Source organism: Camelus ferus, chromosome 2, assembly GCF_009834535.1.
Source record: "Camelus ferus isolate YT-003-E chromosome 2, BCGSAC_Cfer_1.0, whole genome shotgun sequence".
NCBI classification, from domain to species: Eukaryota; Metazoa; Chordata; class Mammalia; order Artiodactyla; family Camelidae; genus Camelus; species Camelus ferus.
In genome coordinates, this window is record NC_045697.1 from 50,768,766 (window position 1) to 50,793,822 (window position 25,057).

Below are 25,057 nucleotides of genomic sequence, written 5' to 3' on the forward strand. Positions count from 1 at the left end.
TGACTGGTCAAATCCTGGCCTTTATACAAACCAAAATGCTGAAAATAAGTTAGAAATATTATTCAGACACAACTTTAATTTCTTTGAGTCTCATTTTTCTTCTATACCAAGAAGAGGTCACGAAATTCTGTTATCAACATGTATAGATATTAGGGTGATAATCAGGAAGTATACAAAGATAAGATAATCAAATGTTGAAAACTCAAAATACTTTAGCTTTCCAGAACTTCAAAGACAGGCTTAGGACATCATGACAGTCAATAAGGAGTTTGTTAAAGAACATAGAGCTCCAGAAATCAGCATTGAACTGTCATTGAGTCTCTTTGTTCATACTAAACCACATATGTACAGGGTGAAACTCCATAGGGTCAGGCAAAGAATGGGCATAGATGTTCAGGCTGAGCAATTCTCAGACTTCTGTGGGGTAGAGAGATACTTGAAGTCTGACTTGTTAGAGTGGAGAGAACTTGTGAGCACTCAGGGCATTTAGTAGAGACACAGAAGCAGTACAGCTAAACAAACCCTGGGGTAAATCTCTCTGTCTAGACCACCCTAACAAAGCTTAAAAACAAGCCTCAACAAGATCAGGCTGATGCTCCAGTAGCTTAGCTGCCTACCAGAACAGAGACTAAGACTTCAAAAGAAGAAAACAAAATCTTGATGCTCAAAAACATGGTATTCAAAATTTCCTGCATCCAATCAAAAATTACTACACATGCCAAGAAGTAGAAAATCAGGTCAGTGGTAGAGCATGTGTTAGGCATCCACGAGGTTCTGGGTTCAATCCCCAGGGCCTCCGTTAAGGGGACAATTTTTTTTTTTAATTTTTTAAAAAGAAAATCATAATCCCTAACCAGGAGGAAAATTCAGTCTATAGAAATAAACTCAGAAATAACAGAATAATAGACTTAGATAAGGATTTTAAAATAATAAGATAGCCATTATAAATAAGCTAAGGGATTTAAAAGGAAATGCAACTGTAATGAAGAGAGAAGTGGAAAGTGTGTGTGTGTATATATATAAATACATATATATATATATATATATATATACACACACACATATATATATGTAGTGTAACTTCTAGAAATGTCCAATTGAGGGATTAAAAAATAGAATGCACATCCACTAACTCCTGACACTCACTGAGAGTTGTCCCATGGCAGGCCATCCCACCTGTCAGCTGAGCAAACTCCTCTGCCATCCCCCCTCCCTGCCCTCAAATGGAGAAAACTCCCAGAAAGGAAGCAGGAGAGGGGAGCTTGAGTTGGGAAGCCAGCAGCGTGTTTAGATGTCACCCGTTGCAACTTCAGAACTCATTGTAAGCAGAGGGGATGTGAGTGGAGTATCAACATTGAAGATAGGACAAGCCCTTCCCCTTATTACTTGTATGGCTAGTCAGAGAAAAGAGAGATAAGATCATCTGTCATTCTGGACTGCCCCCATTACGCTTTGCAGGTCTGCCACCTCTGCCATCTCCCAGTGTTTCCCCAGTCACTTCCAGAAGTCCCGAGAAGACATCGCAATACAACTCACAAAGAAAGACTCACAATGACAAGACTGGGTGAGCCACGTGTTCTCCTCTCCTTTGGTAACATTGCTCAGGAAATCTCAGTCACTGCTCCTTGCTGTTTCCTGCTGATGACCTTTCAAATTTGTGATGTGACACATCATATTCGTTTCCTACTTCTTTCATCCCTGACCCCTACCTTACATTCCTGTGTTTCACTTCCTGCCCTGACACTCCCAGTGGGAACTGCCTTGCACTTGGAAAGTCTTCAGGGCACTTTGGTGTGAAAACACACTACGTATCCTCTTGATCAAGGACTGTGACTGAGACAACACCCAGGGGTTTGGCCAGAGGACAAATGGCAGATATTTCAAGCCATCGATAACATTTAATTCATGCAACAGAGATTTCTACTTTTTAAAGTACTACACAAAATTTTATTAGACCTCAGTTTTGTTTTGTTTTGTTTTTCCTTCCCTGAAGAGCTGGCTTTAAAAACAACTTCCTCCTTCTTCTTTTTTGGTGGGGAAAGAGGTGGTATATAGCAGGTATTTATTTGAAAAGGAAAAAAGAAGTATCTGGACTATTGCATTTAATCATGTATTATAATTGTGTTACTCTACCTTTTGGCATCAGAGAAAGATATACAATGAACATTCAGTTATCCCAGATTGAACACTAGACAGTAATTCTCTTGTTGTTACCTTCATTGTATAGAAGGGAAAATACATTTGAGTCAAGAAACTTGCCCAAGATCACACAGTCAACAACGGATAGAGTTGGAATTTACTCCCAAGTAAATCTGATTCTTTGAAACCTTTGTATTAATCACTGTATGAACAGAATGGTCTTTCTCCTTTTGAAACTCCATGTTGCTGTGTTGACAAGAGCTAAGCAGCCGGGACAGCAAGCTCCGTGTTTGAGGGTGAGGACTGGTCTTAGGTGTGAGAGCTTCACTGAACCCTCTGCGTCCTACTTGTGAATATTTTCCTGTGTCCTCTGACTTGGGGTGAATGCTAGCACTTACGGAGTTTCCAGAAGATTTGCATTTATTTACTTTTGTACATTTTATGAAGTTTCTTCCTTCTCATCTCATTATCAGTAATATTGGAGTTATGAAAAGATTATCATTTTTAGCTTTTTCAGTGTGAAGCAAAGCTCATGGAAGTTATTTCTCACTCCTGAGAACCCTTATTTACCCAACTCCTTGGAGCAAGCCTGAACTTGACCTCAAGTGTTCAGGATGCCAGCCTCACTTTGTTGCCTGTGTGGCAAGCTTCTCTCTAGGGCTCCGGATTTCCTGAATGAGTCCAGAATCAGAGACGAACACACACCCCAAACATCTAAAAATATTCTTCCTTTTCAGTTTTGGAGGGTGGTTTCTTCTACATGATCGGGATCTTTCTTCCCTTGACATAACGACTTTGTTTCTGTCTTGGAAACCTGATTTGCAGCAGTTATCCGGGGGCAGTGTGAACACCAAGTTCCAGAGGGCTTTCTGAGGCCAAACAATCCATCAAGTTCCATAAAAATTACACTGGGAAGGGTGAGAACTAATGCATTCAAGTCTCAAAATCATTCTACTATTTTTGATAAATTGGTATAAAGACTTGGGATAATGTTAGATTCAGTGGTAACTACTTATAAATAAAGCTTAGAAAATTGAACCCCCAAATCCATTAGACCTTTTATGAATTAACTACTTAGCCACTCATGTTTTCTCCTTCTATTAATGACAAATTGTGTTTTGAAGAAAAAAAATCCTCTTTACTGCAGTTTCACTGTAAGCTTCATTAAATTATCAATAATAGTTTAAAAAATCCTTTAGCAAAAGCAATGAAATGAGAGTTCTTTTTAAGATAGCTACAAGAATGCAAATGTTTTTAAGGAGGTAAACTTGAGCAGCCAGGTAGCAAGACACTCCTTATAAAAGGCAATATATTATTGTAGTTATTCTTGCACTGAGGGGGAGGGGCCAGTGCACAGTTTGGAAAAACACATTCTTTTATTTTTTTATTGAAGTATTGTTGATTTAAAATGTTGTGTTAATTTCTGGTACACAGCGTGGTGATTCAGTTATACATGTATATATTCTTTTTCATTATAGGTTATTGCAAGTTATTGAATATAGTTCCCTGTGCTATACAATATGACTTGTTTATCTTTTCTGTACATAATAGTTTGTAGCTGGTAATCCCAAATCCCTAATTTATTTCCACCCCTTTCCCCTTTAGCAACCATAGATTTGTTTTCTATGTCTTTGAGTCTCTTCTGGTCTGTAAATAAATTCATTGTAACATTTTTCAGATTCTACATATAAGTGATACCATGATACTTGTCTTTCTCTGTTTGGTTTACTTCACTTAGTATGATCATCTTTAGGTCCATCCATTTTGCTACAAATGGCATTATTTCATTGTTTTTATGGCTGAGTAGTATTCCATTGTATATATCAGATACAACTTCTTTATCCAATCATCTGTCAATGGACATTTAGATTGATTCATGTTTTGGCTATTATAAATAGTGCTTCTGTGAACATTAGGGTGCATGTATTTTCTCAAATTAGACTTTCCTCCAGACATATGCCCAGCAGTAGGATTACTAGATCATATTGTAAGTCTATTTTCAGTTTTTTAAGAAATCTCCATACTATTTTCCATAATAGCTGCACCAAATTACATTCCCACCAACAATGTAGGAGGGTTCCCTTTTCTCCACACTCTCCAGCATTTATTGCTGTGTACTTTTTAATGATGGCCATTCTGACTAGTGTGAGGTGATACCTCATTGTAATTCTGATTTGTATTTCTCTGATAATTAATGACATTGATCATCACTTCATGTACCTATTGGCCATCTTTATGTCTTCTTTGGACGAATGACTGTTTAGGTCTTCTGCCTATTTTCTGATTGAATCTTTTTTGTTATCGAGTTGTATGAGCTCTTTATATATTATGGAAATTAAGCTCTTAATCAGCTGCATCATTTCAAATATTTTCTCTCACTTCATAAGTTTTCTTTTCATTTTGTTTATGATTTCCTTTACTGTGCAAAAGCTTGTAAGTTTGATTAGATTTCACTTGTTCACTTTTGTTTCTATTTCTATTGCCTTGGGAGACTTATCTAGGGAAAAATTACGATGATTTATGTCAGAGAAATATGATATTAAAGACTTATGTTTAAATCTTTAAGCCATTTTGAGTTAATTTTTTTGTGTGAGGGAGTGTTCTAACTTCATTGATTTACATGCAGCTGTCCAGCTTTCCTAACACCACATGCTCAAGATCCTGTCTTTTTTCCATTGTATATTCTTGCCTCCTTTGTCAAAGATTAATTGACCACAGGTGTGTGAGTTTATTTCTGGGCTCTCTCTCCTGTTCCATTAAGTTATAGATCTGTTTTTGTGCCAATACCATGCTGTTTTGATTACTGTAGTTTTGTAGTATTATCTGAAGTGGAAAAGCACATTCTTGGGTTTGAGAGCCAAGAGGAGTGATGGCTATCACCAGATGAAATTAAGCATAACTTATAGTTTGATTTATTGGTGTAGCAAATTGAATGTCCATGAGGAGAAAGAGAAGTTGAGAAATATTGATGTAAATAATCATATTATCTACTAAAGATAAACCTTTTTTCTTCAGAAAAATGAAACAAACATTGTTTAGTTTGAAATACTTTATTTTCACGTTCTTTGTAAAAATATCAATAAATTTTTAAACTTCTCTTTTCTAAGACACAGAAAAGCACTGCATAGTTAACATTAAACAAGGCATTATGCCTTACAAGAAAGACATAAAATGTCCAAAGGATATTTGGGACATTGTAGTTCTTAAAGCTTCAACAAGAGAAATGTTGACCACAAACTGTGAAATCGTTTCAGTAAATAACAACTAACATTCTTTTAAAAATTTACAAAAATAGCTGTACACATACATTCCCCCATGGTGACAATGACCTCACTATTCATTTGGATCCAGCAGCCTGTATCACAGGGGCTAGCAAGCTGTGGGCTCCCCAGAAATATCAGTTTAATGACTGGAGAATATTTGCAAATCTTCTACTTCAAATTAAATAAGAACCAAGATAATTAACTTGATTTTTTTCAAAAAATAAATAATAAAAATAATAATCCAGTGCACAAGTAGATTCAATCATTACATCCTTAATTATTTTACATGTAAATATTAACCCAGAGTCTTTGAAAACTAGCCAACACACAAATTAATAAATAAATAAATAAGTGGAAGAATCCTCCCAAGAGATGGTCAAACGTATTAAGTCCAGTCCAGGTGGCTCCAGGTACTGATGATTTCTCCTTTCCCTCTTTGATTCCTGTAAGGGCAGGGCCTACTTTGGGAACAGCCATCAGAGGGCTTTCTTCTTGCCCCTGGTCAGCTGGAGCTGCCCCTGTAATGAGAAAAGGATTTTCTTAGGAGCTCTTCCAGAAAACTGGCTGCACAACAGTCTTCTCCTATCCTGCTCCCCAGATTTCTGAATCCAGTCTTCCCAGCCTGGCACCTGCTATGCTGTGTGGCAGAGACCTCTAGGCTATTGGATATTCTTATTCAGGAATGGGGTAGGGTCTGCGGTCTCCACTGCAGTGTTGGCTACAAATGGCTAGAACCATTACTGTCTACCTGTCACACTGGGCCTCGCCTAAGCCTCACAGTAAACCCATGTGTAGCTACTATTGTTTTCCCTGTTATACTAAGTCTTAGATAAACCAAATAATTGTCCTTGAGTCATATGGCTAATAGGTGGTGGAATCCAAATTTGTACCCAATACCAACTGGCTGCAAAGTCCCTGCTCTTTACCACTAAGCTTTAAGAGCTTATGTTGCAGAAAACGAAGGTTCTGCTTTTCAGGTGTGAAGCCCAGAAAGAACTGGAGCAGGTGTATGTGTTGGGGGTAGGGAGGGGGGTGTGCCTGTGTTTTTTATACAGTTTTTTTTAGCATAACTGGCCAACCGCAGTGAGAATTTTAATGAAAGCAGCTTAAACTGCATTCATCTGAATTGGGATGGAGTCAGGGGCCAGGATGGAAGGCACTGAAAATATCTTGGCATCAGAGCAGATTAATGATCTTAATGGCAAATTTAATCGTGAAATAATGATTTTCCATTCCTTCAGCTAAACCCTGGGTTTCTCTGATACAGTTTTCAGGAGGCAGAATGACCCTAGTCACACGTGTGAATAAGAAACCATAACTCACTTGTTTAGCATCTTGTCGACTATTTTCTTAACCATGGGGGCTGCGGGGTTGAGACAAGCTTCCTGGCCATTCTTGAGAGTGGCTCTGCAGAGAGAGGGGAGACCACGTGAGGCCGGAGGTCGGGCTGGGGGTCAGGGTGGGGGTACAGGGAGGTAGCGGTGACAAGGACCGCAGCAGCGGCGGCACTTACATGACTTCCGTTTGGCCACAGTGGGGTCCCGGGGCCGTCACCTTCACGCTCTGGATGTTCTTGAAGTGAATTCCCTGCAAGGTCTGCAAGCAGTGGCAGCGCAGTTCGGTGACCACAGGCACCCCTGCAGAGAGAGCAGACTCGGTTAGGGGGCCGTCCGGGGATGGGCGCCCAGCCACCCGCCCACCCGCCCCGGCGATGCCGGGCGCCGCGTCTCACCTGCTGCGCGCCGGCCGGCGGCCACCAGGAGCAGGAGCAGCAGCGCGGCGCGGAGGAGCCGGGGGGCGGCGGGGGTCGCGGTGCGGGCCATGGGGCTCAGCTCGGAGGGTCTCTGTCTGCGGCGGTTGAGCTGGCGGATCGGACTCTGTGGCTCCCCGAACCCAGGGAACCCTTTTTATCCTGATGGGACAGGAGCTCGCAGCCCGGGGCAGGGAAATTCCCGGACATGTGGGTCGTTCTCGGATCGGGAAGGAAGACGCGGCCCCGTCGCGGGGGGGAGAGCGCTGGGGCCCGGGCCCGCCCGCCCCCACTCCCGCCTAATCCGCGGACCCGGGGGTGACGTCTTTGTGCCCAAATCTCTGCTTGGGAGTGAGCTGTCACCACTCTGGGGCTACCGCCTGAGAGGAGCCTGTGAGCACCCGATCACTCCTGGTCTCGGGGCAAGAAGAGGGGGAAGTGTTGGAGGCAGATCCGTGAGATGCACCTCCACCCCCCACACCCCCTGCCCGCCTCGTGGTGACCGGACAATTTTAGCAGGAGAGTTACCTCTTTAGTGATCAGACCTGGGGGAATAAAGGAATAGGAAAGGAGGAGATTTTGCTTAGCCTCTATCTGTCTCTCTGAATTTCTATTTTGCCTATTTCGTACGTGTGGAATGTATGCTCTCTGTCAAAAATACAGCCATCATCTAGGATTCCAAAAAAGGATGTCCAGCTTGTTCCTCTTGTTGTGTATCTTCAAGTCACACTTAGAATATCTTGGTTATGTTTTCCATTTGGTGGGAACTGGGATCAGTACCAAAAGTTGAATCTAGGGTTAATTTCAGTGAAAGTTGAGAACTGTAACATGCCCTTGGCGTTTGTGTCCTGCTGAACATCCTTCCTCCTGGGCAATATTGGAACTTCCAAAATTCCCGCAGGTCTCCTCTTCCCTTTATGAAGGGTTCTGAGTTGATCTATGAATAGGGCACAGGTGATCACTTTGAAGCTGTGGGTGGGCTAGTTGGGGTCACTTCTGGTTCTATCCTTGGACAGAGTATTACATGGACACTGGAGAGTGGGTACCAGCTGCAAATCACCCTTGGATGTGTGTGGTTAAAATACGAACTGCCGGATCACACATAAAAATCCTGTTTCATTCACTGAAGAGTGACCTTCAGTGTTGTTCCTTCTTCCTCTTAAAACAGTGACATGTCTTTGTTTTCTGACCAGGAATTTCAGTCTTTTGACCTGATGCTTTTACTATTTTTTCCCTAGAAGTTTGAGAGAACTTGGCTTGACTCAATATTAAGTATAGCAGGTTTAAGTGTAATTCTCCAGGTTGAATTGAGAACTCTCGGAGATGCAGAATATGATGGGAGTGGAGAGAGGAGAAAGAAATGGCCTCTGGCCCAGGGATGGGTGTCTAGGGGCAGGGCTCTGGGCAGCCTAGCTCAGTGAGTGAGAAGCTGCGTTCCACAGCCAGCCAGCTCCGGACGTGCAGCGAAGCCGCTTGCATTAAGTTGCCACCTATCACTTGCACACTGTTAAATTTTTCTTTGCCTATCCCAAGGTGGTTATGAGAAATGAGTCAATGTGTGTGGGAGCCAGCAGGGATCAAATGCCTTATAAACGTTTGTTAAGTAGATAAAATAGAAATAGCTTTTTCCAGTATTGCCTAAACAGAAACTCCACCTGTTGTGAATCCTTCTATAAATTAAAAAAATAATAATAAAGAAAGAAAGAAAAAGGTAATGGAAAGGTTCACTCCCCAATTTTTCTTTTCACATTTAAAACTTTCTATATCAGGCTTTCTAAAAGGAAGGCACCGCTACACTCTACTAGGAGAAGCACTTACATGGGATTTTTTTTTTTTTTAACTCAAGATCTATCATGGATTTATTTTGCAGCCTTACTCAATCACTTATCTATTAGAAGGGAGCTTAAATTAAAGACTCTCCACATTATCTATTGCCAGATATTTACAAAATGAATGACTTGTTTTTAAAAATATTCTAGTGTTTTTCAGTGTGCTCCTGAGAGAAAAACCTGGGAAACTAAAGGGAGATTAAAATTTGTGTTAAGCAGCAGGAAATAAAAAATCATCTAAAGGCTGTAAAATATGGTGACAAATTCAGGAATAATTGAGAGTTTGTGTGATTTCTCCCCTTATTATCAGAGTTTCCTGGGATTTCATGGCGAACTGGCCCAGAAATACAAAAGCCAGTCTTTAAAAGTTGAAAGATGCATTGTTTTGTTTTCTAATTGTGATACAGGCTTGGTTTCTAAAGCTTGTAAAAGTCAGAAAGGCATACAGAGATTATTTTTCCTCTAAACTTTCTTAACTTTTGTCTATGGAACAAACTTTAACAGGTCACTGAAAATTTGCTTTTTTCTTCAACAAACATGATAGCTGATAAATTATAAGTGCACACAGGGTGCTGAGTAAATATGAAAGAGGCTACTTCCTTTATTTAGTTGCCACATACCACAGGCACATTACTAAACCTCTGTACCCACCCTGCGATGCAGCACAATGATTCTGTGCTAAATTCCAGGCTCTCTTCTAAGGGTTACACAAATATTGACTCATTTAGTTGTCCAAACATCCTTGCGAAATTACTTACCATTGCTATCTTTGTGATACGTTAAGGTCACAAATAAGGAAACTGAGGTGCAGAAAGGTTAAGAAGCTTCCCTAAGGTCACCGGATACTGTGCCTGGGACCCAAACCCAGAGAGAATGGCTTTTAACGATTGTACTATGATAACAGTGCTCAGTGATGTATTATTTAAAATTTCCAGAGAGGAGTGATTTTTAAAAAATTGTTTGCTGTTCCTCGAGTTGACTGTTTCAAATTTACTTATTCTAAAATGCAAACACAATGGTCATATACCTCCATAGTTTGGTTTCACTAACAGCATAACTCTCTCCTGTGGCATTGATATAATTTGTTATACTTTCTTGAAGTAGTCAATTCTGAAAAATAGTAACTTTATCATAGAGAAATTTGGCAAACATTCCCTTAGCCAAATGATGATAATGAAGGTTAGTATCATCAACGTGATGTCCGGTGGATATCATGTACCCCCGATGGGATGTGATGAGAAGGTCACTTCACCTCCTTGGTATTCTTCCCAGAAGCTCATATCCCCAGTCCAACCATGAGAAAAATATTCTTCAAACCTAAACTGAGGAATATTAAATGGCTAACACTCCAAAATTGTCAAGATCATGAAAACTGGGAAAGACCAAGCAACTGTCACAGTCCAAAGGAAAGTACGGAGACATGACAACTGCAATGTGGTACCTGGATTGGACCCTGGAATAGAAGGAGAACAGTAAATGGAAAAACTGGTGAAGTTCAAACTGGAGTTTCCTGAACAGTAGACGTGCCAATGTTGTTTTCTTAGCTTTGGCCAATGTACCGTAGTAATGTAAAACAGTCACAATAAGAGATATTGAGTGAAGCACACATATGAATTGTAATATCTTTGCAACTTTCATAATTTAAAATTATTTCAAAATTTAAAAAAATAAAGCTGTTTTTAGGCGGTTTCTCTTTCTAAAGCAATTTAGAATACCACCAAAAGGAAATCAGTGGACATGACTGCTTTATCTGGTAGCTTCCTAGAAGGGGAATTAAATTTTTGTTGACTTCATATTTCATGAAATATGAAAATCCAACATATCTGCTGCCCGGTTTTGGACACTTCATCGTTTTTCATAGGCCTAAGTAGTTTGTCTTCACCATTAATCATGCTGTCCAAATTGCTCATCTATTTCTTGTAACTGATGAATAGCAGAAAGTGTTTGCTTTAATGGCCTCCAGACCCAACCCAAAACTGACGTAAATGAAACTATTCAGGGAGAGAGGAACTCCAATTTATCTACAAGAGCTGCCAAAATAAATAAATAAATAAGTAATTAAGAAGTTAAGAAGTAGCCAACATTTGTAGATTGTATAGAATTTGACTCCTGAGGATGATAATCAAAATCACTTGTTCTTGGAAATGAAGTAAAAATCCAAGGTTTCTTTTTTTGCTGTTATTTTCTCCATCATATGCCTCTTAAAATTCATGACATCCTCATCAACCAAAATACAGAAGTTTTATAAACAAAGGAATGTTTAGTCTAGTACGATAAACAAATTCACTCTCTTGTTTGAGCAAGTGCTTCTTTAAGCCAATTACTTTTGCAAAAGTTGAAGACCAGGTTTTTAAGCACACTCTTTAAACTCATGCAAGCAATGATCCTTAAAGTAATGAAATAATCTTTAAAAATGGAAGCTTTGGTGATGAAATTCCGTTTTCCCTGCAATCATTACTCAGAATTGACAGTAAAATCTAGGATGCTCACATCTTGTAGACCCACCGTTTCACTCCAGTCCTTGCTGTAGCAACCAGCTGCATGCAGCTGGAAACTTACAACTCCTCATCTCAGCTATACTTTCTGCACCAAAGTTTCTTCATCACTGCCATGGAAAATCTCTTGCCCAATAGGGAACAGGAGGTAACCAATATATGTTTTCCCCCTCTTTTATGTTTTAGGCAGATACTCTATAAGACTTCTCAGAGGGTACCCAATAGGATTGAACTCCAGCAAACCACATTTTTTTTTCTTATTTCACTTTTCCCATTTTTTCAGTTCTATACATAGGGAACATTTCCCCAGATAAAGCTGCCTGCATTGTAGGCCGATGACTCAGGCACTGCTTTTTGAGGGGACGCCTTGGCTAAGACACTACTCCATCCTGAGAATGAACTGTGCTGACCGGCAGGCAGAAATGGGCAGTGTAGCTTTCCCTACCCCTAGCTGGTTTTAAGAAGTTGCTACATCTTAACTTCATCTCTATTTCCCCTACAATATCCCTCCTGATATAATGACTCCAGTTCCAAGGGAAGAAGAACAAAGATATCTGAACATGGCATTAAATTCTTAGATCCATCGATCGCTCCTGGCAAATGGCATTAGTGTACACCAGCATCAGGGTGTAGGGGAAGAAAATGTTTCCCCTCTTTCCTTCTTGATTGTTTGGCTGGCCTAATAATGAAGTTGGCATAATACAGAGTAACAGGAGAAAGAGAAATATAATTTTGTTCATAAAGGAGCCCCATAAAAATATGAGACTCAAAGAAAAGACCAAAGTAGGCAGCTTTTCTACCATTAGGGCAAAATGGCAATACAATTGTGAAGAAATGAGAAGACAAAGGAGTTTGGGCTTGGGGTAGTAAATTAATGGAGAAGTAACAAATTCATTTGTATAGCCTTCTTGGCCCTAAATTATCTATCTCTGATGATAAGGATGTCTCTTTTTCTCCTGGTATAGGAAGGGCACATTTATTTCCTGCTTTCAAGGGAAAAACAGAGGGTCAGAGTTTCCTTCTTATACCAGTTGTTTCTTAAGTAACTTTAATTCAAAATAATAAATATGCCAAAGTGGAATATTGGGTGGAATCCTGCCGTGAACTACATCAAGGGTTAGCCCCTCTATTCAGTCTCCCCAGAGACTGTATGTCTGGCTCTCCTTTTTCCTTATTCTGATAACACCCTAGATTTACTCTGTTCTCAGTCTATCAGGTTCAGATGGGATGACCCATCTCTCAGTTCCTTCCTATCAAGGCCCACCCCCTACCCTACTGACTGACTCAAAGATGGGAACGTGACCTAAGCCTGGCTCAATAAGAAACAGTCTCTAGAATTTTTATTGAAACAATTGAAAAAGAAGCTCTTAATTCTTCCTGGGATTTTTAAACTGCTAAAATGGGGCTTAGATGTAAGCCAATGCTTGGTAAGAGCCTTTCTAAGAATAAAATTGGTCCAGAGGAAAGCACATTAAATGAGATAAATGACTAAGGACCTTGTTTGAATACCTGTGCCCTCCAGGTGACTCTGATTTATTCATGAACACTATGTAGGCCAACAGATTTTCTTATTTTTTTTTTTTTTAAGACCATTTCAATTAGATGTTCATCTCTTGCCAATAGCCTGGCTTAACACCATCCATCTTTCACATTTCTGCTACAAGTAACTTTCCAACAAGGGTAAAACTATTTACTCTATTTAATCTGTCTATCCATTTATCTCTTCAACATTTATCTACCACTTATAAGCTAAGAACTAAACTGGGTTCTAAAATAGGTTACAAAAAAAAAAGGACTCTGCCACCACCAAATTCACAATCTATGGGAGTAGGGCATAAAGACATGAAATTGTCTGGAGGCCCATGATACTCAGCAATTTACAGAGTTTTACAGCCCCTCAGAGGAGGGGTCATCTGACTTCTCTTCCTGGAAGGGTGGGAGCTATCAGAGAAAACTTGCTAGAGGGGAGGGTACTACCTAAGGAGAGTAGGTAGGGTACCCATTCCTGAAAAAGAGGACCAAATGAGCAAAGGCAGTGCAGCATGACTTGAGAACAAAAATAAACAGTTTATTTCTTTAACCTGGAGTTTAGCATCAAGGCAGCTAGGCATAGAGAGCAGGAGGATAAGCATGGCCCAGACACCAGAAGTTCCCTTGCCACTGAGGAGCCATTTCAAATGTCACCTCCATCAGAAATTCCGTAACTCCATCCAAGTGTTTAGCTTGGCCCTTGGATACAGAGCACATTGTGGGGCGCCATTGGTTTACATACCCTCATGCAGGATTATGCACTCTGCAAGCCAGCTGTCACATCTTATTTCTCTTTCCATCTCTATCTCCAATGTAAGTCTGGTTCTTACTCATACTAAGCATTCAACAAATGTTTATTGAAATATTGCATGAATAAATGGTTTCAGGCCACTATTCCATAACCAGTGTGTCCTGAGGGTGGGACACCAGGAAACTATTCTTGAAGGATTCAACAGCCTAGATTTCCTTACTTTCTTTTACTTATTTTGAGCACTCAGCATTTGGGTAATACCTCTCAGAGGACATAGGCAAACCCAGAGGGGCCAGACTTCAAATTCGAGTGTAAGAGATGGAGAGGTGTATCCTACCTCAGGCAACCAGACAAATGAGTCTGAACCAAGTCTCTAGAAAGTTCTGAGGACTTGGAAAAGGTCTGCTGACAAGTCCAAAGAATACAAGTGGGACCTATCAATACATTCAAAAACAAAGGGCCTGTGCTGCCTAGATCTGGAACAGAATGGGAGCAATGTCAAGAATAAAGCAAAGGAGGTCCTGGTTAATTACCACAAATGCAGCTGGAGTACATTTGGCCTTTATGGACCACCTGCCTGATAGTAGATGGGAGGGTCCAGGTAGTTAAATGTACAAGATCTGGGTAGGATGATAGCTATTCATTCCATATACTTTATTATTATCTGTGTTTATAAGGCAGTGATAGGTGTCATAGGAGGTGTAATGTTGGATAAAGTCCAACTTCTCACATAAGATTATTTTTTAGAGTGCCTACTTTCTTCTACAATGCTAGATCACTTATTTTTCTATTCCTGGCATGACAATCTGTTGATATGATCAGTCTACAAATACTTAAAATCATTCAGTTAACATTGAGAACTAGTCAATATATTAGATTTTGTCAGGATTTTTTTTTGTGTGTGTGTGGTTTATTGGTTTCTAAATTTTTTTATACATTTCCTTTCATCTCTATTTTCTTAAATTATTTCCTGAAATTTCTGGAAGTGGCATGAACTAAATAAATGATATCATTATCATATAGTGTAACAAGAAGAAATACGGGATTGCCAAAATTGCAAAAGGAAAAGGAAATGAAAAAACTTCTCTTAGAAATAATCACATAAGAGATTTGCTTTAGAAATGAAAACATCATTACGACATCACGGTATTATGGAAACAAAATTTAGGAAGTTGACAAGAATGTATAACCACAAAGGAAAATAAAATGCTTAGCAAGAAAATACAGATTTCAACTAGGGAAATTAGGAGTCATAAAAACTTGATATTGAGCATAATGTCCACAGTATTTTCCAATGCTCATTATTCTCCAATTTTTTGGCCAGAAATATTTTTGTTTTTATTTTTCCCTTCTGGGCTGTGTCCATATAGTCAGGTAATCTTAGAGGTAGAGGATTCTGAATGAACCTTATTTCAAAGGAGTGTATGACTGAGCTAGTTCATTGGTTATTATTTCTGAAGTGGATGATGATAGTAAAGAAATATGAGATCCAATTAAATATGGTGGAAATTATGGTGGAAGTGGAGAAAGGATGGCTTTGTTTTATGTATTTTACCTATATGTATGTTATACATCAAATGTAAATATCAACGATCAAATGTCTAATGAGCACACATTATAGCATTGATGTGTAATTGAAGGGTGTATATGGACAGATGAGGGGAACGCTTAGCAGATTCCATGATAGTTACAGATGTGACTCTAACAAAAAAAATCATATAAATCACTGATACGGCAAATGCATGAGTGTGTTACAGTGTGTATGCATAATTTGGTGAAACTGAAACAGGAAGAAAAGGGGACGGGGCACAGCCATTAAAGGAATGACACAGCAGTTAGCACCAAGATGGTGGAAAAGTCAACTCCCAGTAGACCTTGAGGCCCAAGATGGCAGGAGATTTGACTTCCAGTAGACCTTGAGCTTCATTACGTGCTCATTGTAATATAATATTGTGTGTAAATGGCACACCCACAGGCACCATGGCTATTCTGAGGCTAACCATAAAATCTCAAAAGTAAGCAGTAGCTCAGTGCTGGGAATCCTCACCCCTTTCCCAAAGCAGTTGGAGCAATCCTCCCACTTATTAACATATGAAATAACCAAGCTCATAAAAACTAACACCCCCTACACCTCGTGGCCCCCTCCCTTCTGAGTGAGACGGCTGGAAGTCTATCTATAGAGTGTGTGTCTACTTTTACTTTAAACACCACCTCCACGCCTCGTGGCCTCTCTGGCCTTCTGAGATGGCCTCCACTCGGTCTGTGGAGTGTGCACCTACTTTTACTCTACTGTGGCTCGCTCTTGAATTCTTTCCTGCTCACAGTCAAGGACTCTCACTTGATGGGGTGCATGCCAGGGACGCATCTGAGACGTGGGACATGGCCATCCTCTCGTGCCCTGTGTCAAAATCTCTGAGCTTAACAAAGTCAGGAGTTGGGAAAAGAGTCTTTAAAGTTCAACCAACTTTCTGTTAGCAAGATGCCTCATCCAGCACCCAGCTGCACCAGTACATAATAGGACTAACTGCATTATTGTTTCCCTCCATATAGTTAATATCTGACAAACATTTATTTAGCACCTACTCCATCAGGCATTTTTCTGGAAGTGGGAATGAAGAGAGGTTAATAGGCATGACCTTTATTCCCTCATCTAAAGAGGGAAAACAGATAATCACAGTGCAGTCTAATTGTTATTCTGATAGAGACCTGTATAAATTGCTTTATCCTTTTTGCATCATTAGATCCTGCCATCATTCCTAGAATTACCAGGAAAAGAAGACTGTTCCTCCAACACAGCTGATAAGAGCTGATTGTTCCAACTCTGCCCGAAGACTGCTCAGCTTTCAAGTTTTACTACCTCTCACCACATCACAGGCTAATAATAGCACAATCCCATGTAGTGTCTACCTCAACAAAGAAATAAATATTTGACAAGATTATTTGCAAAGTTTATCTTCTTTCTTTGTTTTCTTTGCTAGACAGTTAAGCCAGGCTCCCAATGACCAGGTGTCCTGTGGATTTTATAATCTTATAGACATGTGGGTTGATAAATCTTGTGGTTTTGTTGTTTGATTTTCCTTTACTTGTTACCAGGGAGGGAAAACACAGCTTGTGTATCTCAGGTTAAACTTTTTTTTCTTAACTGTTGTAGGACACAACGTGGCAGCTGATCGGTGAGCCAGTGACTTGCAGGTTGGTAAAAGAATTTACCAGAGATAAAAGTATGAGAATGGAAAGGAATTTATTAGGGTATGCCGCCATAGACAACAGTGAGCCACAGGGATGAGAGGGGCCTGTTTGAGCCCCGAGTCAGTTGTAGAGGTGTTTTATAAGGTTGGTTCACAAGGTGCCCGATCAGCTTGTGCACAAGTCTCTGATTGGTTGTAGGTGAGGTAAGAGGTTTAGGGTCTATGAAGGGCAGTGGGGTTTATGACTCTGATAAGTTGGGCTGAAATGAGCCAGCCTGAGCTATTGTGAGATTTGGCATTCCCTAGAGGAAACATGCCCAGGAAAGAAAGTACTTTATCTGTTGAGGGGTTGCAGGCAGACATCTGAGAGCCCAGAGATGGGGGTTGTTGGACTTTGAAGGATGTCAGTTGGCCCCACATTAACTAGTTATCTGCACCCAAGCTTTGGGCTGCAGCTCTGGGCAGAGGAAGTAATAGCTTGTTGGCCATGTTCCTAATGGGTTGCCTGTTAGCTCGAGGCTTGTGGCCACCACTGTTTGGAAATGATATGTGCTCTGGGGCTAAAGCTCCAGAGACAGGGAAGGAAAGTAACTTCTGCTTTTTAGTTTCCAATTCTGAGCCAGGCCCACGTTGGCTCCTATTGCTACTGAACAAAGTTCGTATGCCCGATGCACAGTGAAGCCAAACAAACCAAAACATCGTGGTTTGGATCAGAGAAAGTTTATTTCAGGGCCAAGCAAGGAGAACAGATGGCTTGTACACCTCCACCAAAAAAAAAAAAAAAAAAAACCACAAAAAAAACTGAACTCCCTGATGGCTTTCAGGGAGAAGATTTTATAGGCAAAATCTGGAGGAAGAGATCTGCAGGATATGTGACTTTCTTCTGATTGGTTTGTGCTGAGGTAACAATCTTCCAGGAACCTTGTGTTCAGCGGGAAGTTACCATCCTCCACCCGAGTGTGGGCTTTAGTTCCTGCAGAAGAACTCAAAGACATTGATATGTATATTCCTTGAGGAGGAATCAGGACCCTGCCGCAAGGCTGCGCTATTGTTTCTTGACTGTTCCCCCCTTGTTTCTGCATTCCCTCCCTTCTCTGATTAGCAAACTCTTTGAATCTGCCTTTTGGAACTCAGGTAAGGTCAAGGAGGCTGTGAAGCCCATTTCCTACAAAAAAGGAATGGGGGACACAGAAAGGATTTGTACCTGGGGTAATCCCACAGGGTCCTGCTCCATTTCACAAGAAAGCAATGTACTTTTTGCTCTCAATTCAGTTTACATTAGACCCCGAACTAAGACGCACATGGTTCAAGTGGAATGGGCAGTGAATATAAGTGGGAATACAAATAAAGTGAGAATTTATTATTAAAGGATGGATAGTACACTCTCAAGGGGAGAGCGGGAAGGCTCAGGGGAGCGGCTGCCCCAGTTTCTTCAGCAAGTTGGTTACATAGGGTGAAAAAGTGAATGGGTGGAATATCCATTAGAGAGGGAAGGGTCTGGGGTCATATTCTCTGATTTTCTTTCCAACTCCACCTTCCCAAAGAGAGGAGGGATTTTTGTCATTATTTAGTCTTGATCAGAAGTGTCATGGCATCGGTGCATGAAGGGTACTTCTGATCTGCAAGGCTAATTTTATTGAAATGAGGGCATAATGAGCAAAAGGTTACATTCAGACACTGGAGATTCCTGCCTTTTCCCACCTTTCTTTGTTGGCCTCTGGGCCACTTATCACCCCCCAAAATGTGACCACTTATCAGCCTAGAGGTTCCTGCTTTTCTTTCTCTGCCCAGGGACCCGTGGTGTTTACATGATGTATGGTTTCCTGCATTGGGCCTGTGTCTCTCCTTTCTGCCCAATTTCTGCCATTTGGCCTGCATTCCCCTTCCTCTGCTCAGGTCTAGCTATCTGCCTGCTCTAACACTTGGTGCTACATCTTCTCTTCAAAAGCTACCCCTCAATGGTGTTCCCAAAGACTCCCAGCCCAGGTCGGGCCTGCAGATTGAAATTAAAGGTGCACTATAGGCAAGATTTAACTGTCCTGCTGGTCACTTGCATCCTGCCCCTACTGACTCACCAACATCTTGGGAAGCACTAATTAGAGTGTGGCTTCCCACATGTTATGTTGGAATGCTGAAACTTGACTCTTCAAAGAACTAGACAATGTTTTTAAACTACAAGTAACGATTCATCAGTGGGTTTTGAAATCACTTTATAAGCTTGTAGCCAACATTTCTTAAAAAGTGGATGAAGTAGGATAGGACAGTATAGGAAATAAAATATCAAAACACATCATAAAAGCAAAGGCCTACTGTACAGCACAAGAAACTATGTTCAATGTCTTGTGATAACCTATAACGGAAAGGAATCTGGAGAATACATACTTACACACGTATGTTACCAAACAAAAGCTCCTGTGCCCAATGCACAGTGAGGCCAAACAAATCAAAAAGTCGTGGTTTGGAGAAAGGTTTACTGCAGGGCCAAGCCAGGAGGATGGGCAGCACATTCTCAGAAAGCCTGAACTCCCCGACGGTTTTCAGGAAAAGATTTTATAGGCACAGTTTGGGGCGAGGGCTGCCGGGTGTGTGACTTTCTTCTCAACTGGCTGGTGCTAAGGTAACAGGACGGTGCTCGAGGGCTCTTTCACAGCCACCGAAGTTCCCACCCTCCACCTGGTGGGGGCTTTAGTTCCTACAGGAGAACTCAAAGATATTGGTATGTATATTCCTTGAGGGGGAACCAGCACCCTGCCCCGAGGCTGTGCTATTGCATTTTGACTGTTTCGCCTGCATTCCCTCCCTTCCCTGATTAGCAAAGGTTTGAATCTGCCCTTTGGAACTCAGGGAAGATCAAGGAGGCTGAATGAAGCCTATCCCTCACTAACAAGAAATGGAGGCCACAGAAGTTATCTGTACCAGGCAGGATCCCACAGGATCCTGCTCCATTTCATATATATGCGTATGTATAACTGAATCACTTTGCTGTGCACCTAATCTAACACAACATTGTAAATCAACCGTACTATAATAAAAAATTAATTTAAACACACAACATACAAAGTAGGTACAAGTATTGCATTATGAACTTGTTTTAGGGATGTGTTGAAGGAGGATTAATAAAATGGCCACATTTAGACTAACAGACTGCTTGTTCTTATACTTGCCCTTAGAACGGTCAACTGACCTAACTGGCCAGTTGCTACTCACAGTTCCAGGCCCACTGTGAAAACTAAAGCTATTGATCTTACTGTCTCTACTATATTCCAGTAATCAAAAGCTATAATCATGCTCATTATCTGAGTCGACGTCCAGGGAGAAAGTCACAGAACTGTTGTTGCCGAAAGATCATCCCTGATGAGCCAAATAACTCAGAGACAAGGTCTTGGAGTTTAGAAGAAAAGTGGGAGCTTTATTACTTTGCTGAACAAAGGGGACTCACAGCAGGCGAGTGTCTTCAAAACTGTGACCCCACTTTGGGGATGGGGTGGGGTGGTTATATAGCCAAGCTCGAACAATGAAGCACTGATAACAAGCAACAGAATCATTTTCTCATCAGAAGACTTAGAATAGCGACATGATGCCTCCAGGCAACCAATTCTATAGAGGCCAGCTGTTAGATCTCTTTATCTTGTAAGCACTCAAGGTGTGGTCTTCTTGGTAATTCAGGCTATTTTGTAAGGTCACGATCTTGTGACCTTCTCCCTGGAGACTGACTCAGAGATGAAGCATAATTATAGCTTTTGATTGCTGGAATATAGTAGAAACAGTAAGATCAATCGCTTTAGTTTTAGCAGTGGGCCTGGAGCTGTGAGTAGCAACCTGATCAGTCAGGTGGGTTGACTGTTCGAAGGTCGAGCATAAGAATAAGCAATCTGTTAGCCTAAGTGCAGCCATTTTATTAATCCTCCTTCACTGTACCCTTGCAAAGTAGGCTAAATACCAAAAAGACCACACCTTGGGCACTTATGAGATAAGAGATCGAAAAAGTGACAACCGTTAGCCTCTATAGAATTTGGTCACCTGGAGACATTATGACACTGATGCCGGAAACAGATGTGGGGAGTGAGGAGTGCGGTGTCCCAGGCTTCATTTGAGCCCCTGGGATGTGCCCCGCCAAGTGTGAGTCCTTAGCTTCGCACAGGAAAGTCCTCAAGAGCGAGCCACAGTTGAGTAAAGGTAGATTTATTTAGAGAGATACATTGAAAGGCAAGAGAAAAGCCGTGAGGTAAGGGGTTGGGTGCTCAGATTAGAGTAAAAGTAGGTACACACTCCATAGACAGAGTGTGGGTCATCTCCGAATGGAGAGAGAGAGAGAGAGGTGGCCCCATGAGGTGCTGTGTTGCCAGGTTTTTATGGACTCAGTGGCTTGAGAAGCTAATAAGTGAAAGGACCATTTAACTAGCCTGAGGAAGGGGCTGGGATTCCCAGGAAGTTGGCCATTTCCCACTCTTTGACCTTCTATGGCTAGCCTTGGGACTGTCATGGCACCTGTGGGCATGTTATTCACCATGTTAATACATTACAATGGGCTTATAATGAAGCTCAAGGTCTACTAGAAGTCAAATCTCCCACTATCTTGAGCCTCAAGGCCCACTGGGGGTTGAATCTTTCACTATTTTGATGTTAATCGCTGTAGCATTCCTTGAATGGCTGTGCCCTGCCCCCTTCCTGTCTCAGTGCCATTCCAAGTCTTCTGATGAGAAAATAATTCTGTTACTGTCATTGATGCTTCATTGTTTGAGCTATGGCTATATAATCACCCTGCCCCATCCCCAAGGGGGGTTTACAGCTTTAAAGGCACTATCCTGCTGTGAGTCCCCTTTGCCCAGCAAAGTAATAAAGCTGCCTCTTTTTTTGTAAGCTCCAAGACCCTCTCTCTGAGTTATTTGGCTTGTCAGCGACGGGGGCTGATATTTCAGCAACAGTGTGTGTCTTTAAATACATACATACACCAGCACAGTCAATACATACATACACAGTATCTACAAATGTGTAAGTGGATGCTAGGGCACTTGAGTTTTATGCTATTTCTCTGCCCAAGGAAAAACTTATTATCCAAAATTGGGACAGGAATGCTCCCTAACTAGTTTCAGTGCAATGAAGTCATTACTGTGTTCCTTGGTGACTGTGTACAATGATATTTTATTGAAAATTAGCTGTTCACCTTATAACTATATCAAGTGACCAATATTTTGAAAAAGAAAAAGAACGTTTTAGAGCAGTGAAATTACAGTTTTTTAAAAATTTCCTCCTTATTTCCTCTGTATCACTATGCTATCTATAATGAGCATGCATTCATTGTCTTTTGGAATGAGAGAAAGTATAAAAATATTTTTATAACAAAATAAGCCCTCAATGCTGTATGCATTGAAGAGGAAACTGTTTTTACCACAAAGGCCTTATAAGGGGGAAAAAAAGCAAGCATTTTAAAAATGCAGGACATCTGGGAGCAAAATACCCTTTGGTGGTTTTGTTCTGTTGATAGGACCTGTGACTATGCAGGGAAAAGCCTTGTTTGTGGGCATTTTCTGCTGACTACTTCCAGCCAGGAAAAAAAAAAAAAAGAGAAAGAAAGAAGGAAAGAAAAAAAAGTTCAAGCTCATTCAATCCTTATCACTCCATGAATGTTATACAGCAGACTCTTCCCAGCAGGAAAACCCTCTCCCAAATGCTGTTGCTGATAAAGGCGGCAGCTTGAAAGAGTTCTCAGGCTAGTTAGCCGAGCTAATTCTGAAGGGAAGATTTACAAGTCACCAGCATTGGTAGACTTTGTAAAATTTGCTTAGGTCCTTTGGCCTTTTGAGTCATACCTACAAGTTATTGAATCTAACTAAGCATGTTGTTTGAAGCAGGAAGTAAAAGGAATATAAGCAAAAAAGTATGTACCACCCACACCCCATTTCCAATGTATTCTCTCAAAGCTTATTTGTTTTGAGAAACTTATTGTTATTACAACTTTTTATTGGCTACTTATCACCAAGGATTACTCTGTTAACTGCCTGACTCAACACTCCAAACTGACTGGGATTGTGGATTAAGAGCAATATTGAAAGAATAATAATAATTAATGCTTGCTGATTTTTAAACACAGACTATGTATGAGGAACTATGCCACGTGTTTTGCATAAATCATCCATTTAGTCCTCACAGTAATATATGAAGTAGACACCCATCCCCATTTTAGAGATGAGGAAACTAAGGCACAGAGGGGAAGTGAGTGTGGCACACCCTTGGGTGCCATGCTAAGGACTTTGGACTTTGAAGATAATTTGGGTGATGATGCACAAGGTGGACCAAAAGTGAAAAACACCAAATGAGTGAAAACTAGTTGGGAGACCATCATTTACCTTCCTCATTGGCACTTAGTTCTGCAGAATGATCAACGCGCTGAGGACTTGAACTTAAGTCTCTCTTTTCTTTTCTTTTTTTTTATTTTACATTTTTTTTATTGAGTTATAGTCAGTTTACAATGCTGTGTCAATTTCCAGCATAGAGCACAATTTTTCAGTTATACATGAACATATGTATATCCATCGTTGCATTCTTTTTCACTGTGAGCTACCACAAGATTGTATATTTTCCCTGTGCTATACAGTATAATCTTGTTTATCTATTCTACATATGCCTGTCAGTATCTATAAATTTCGAACTCCCAGTCGGTCCCTTCCACCCTCCTCCCCGCTGGCAACCACAAGTTTGTATTCTATGTCTATGAGTCTGTTTCTGTTTTGTATTGTTCTTTTTTTTCAGATTCCACATATGAGCGATTTCATATGGTATTTTTCTTTCTCTTTCTGGCTTACTTCACTTAGAATGACATTCTCCAGGGACACACATGTTGCTGCAAATGGTGTTATGTCGCTATTTTTATGGCTGAATAGTATTCCATTGTATAAATATACCACCTCTTCTTTATCCAGTCATTTGTCGATGGACATTTAGGCTGTTTCCATGTCTTGGCTACTGTAAATAGTGCTGTTATGAACATTGGGTGCAGGTGTCTTTTTGATGTAAGGTTCCTTCTGGATATATGTCCAGGAGTGGGATTCCTGGGTCATATGGTAAGCCTACTCCTAGTCTTTTGAGGAATCTCCATACTGTTTTCCACAGTGGTGGCACCAAACTGCATTCCCACCAGCAGTGTAGAAGGGATCCCTTTTCCCCACAGCCTCTCCAGCATTTGTCAATTGTGAACTGTTGAATGATGGCCATTCTGACTGGTGTGAGGTGATAGCTCATCGTAGTTTTGATTTGCATTTCTCTGATAATTAGTGATATTGAGCATTTTTTAATGTGCTTATTGATCATTTGCATTTCTTCCTTGGAAAATTGCTTGTTTAGGTCTTCTGCCCATTTTTGGATTGGGTTGTTTGTTTTCAAGCTTCTGCACAGCAAAGGAAGCCATAAACAAAACAAAAGAACAACCTATGGAATGGGAGAAAATTTTTGCAAAAGATGAAACTGACAAAGGCTTGATCTCCAGAATATATAAGCAGTTCATACGACCTTATGTCTTTCTACTTTTTATCATGTGTCAGTTTCATTCTTCCCTTTTCCCCCTGACAAATTCCTACTCCACCTCTAAGAGCTGGTTTATGGGTTAGTTCCTCTCTGAAAAACTAGCTAACATACCGCTGGCCTGTGTGAAAGGCAGGACAGTGAAAGAAAGAGCTGGGAGCTGGAAGTCCGACTGATCTGCTCAACCTCCTGACAATCCGGCCTTGGGAGCTTCCTTAACCTTTCTGAGATGGTTACCACAAGTCTATAATGGAATTAACATCACCTAACATGCAAAGTGGGTGTGGACGTTTAGATAATACTCTGGCACTTCATTGACCTCTATAAGTAGAGTCTATTTAAGTAGTTCCTTATCTCAAAGCCTTCTTCCTCTCCCTCCCCCAACTCCAAGGAAACAGAATTGGACTATTCTCCACTTTCTCTTAGGAGTCTAACCCTACTTGTACACAAACTATACTACCTTAGGTTGAAATGACATTAGCTCACTGGTAAGGGTCTGCAGCTTCCTCTTGCCTCAACTAGATTCCGCCTTCTTGCCCACTGTGGTAGGCTGAATAAAGATTTCCATGTCCTAATCCCTGGAACCTGGCACAA

The 25,057-nt window shown here is 40.8% G+C and overlaps 1 protein-coding gene across 1 annotated transcript; it reads right to left on the bottom strand.

Moving 5' to 3' along the window:
* Nucleotides 1–5,183: 5,183 nt before the first annotated feature.
* On the bottom strand, nt 5,184–7,391 carry LOC102511405 (growth-regulated protein homolog gamma). Its single transcript, XM_032458086.1, has 4 exons — nt 7,135–7,391; nt 6,916–7,039; nt 6,726–6,809; nt 5,184–5,920 (listed from the first exon to the last, which is right to left on the bottom strand). Exons 1-4 carry the CDS (start codon nt 7,223–7,225, stop codon nt 5,905–5,907), a joined length of 315 nt encoding a protein of 104 aa, XP_032313977.1. The 5' UTR covers nt 7,226–7,391; the 3' UTR covers nt 5,184–5,904.
* Between the last annotated feature and the right edge of the window lie 17,666 nt (nt 7,392–25,057).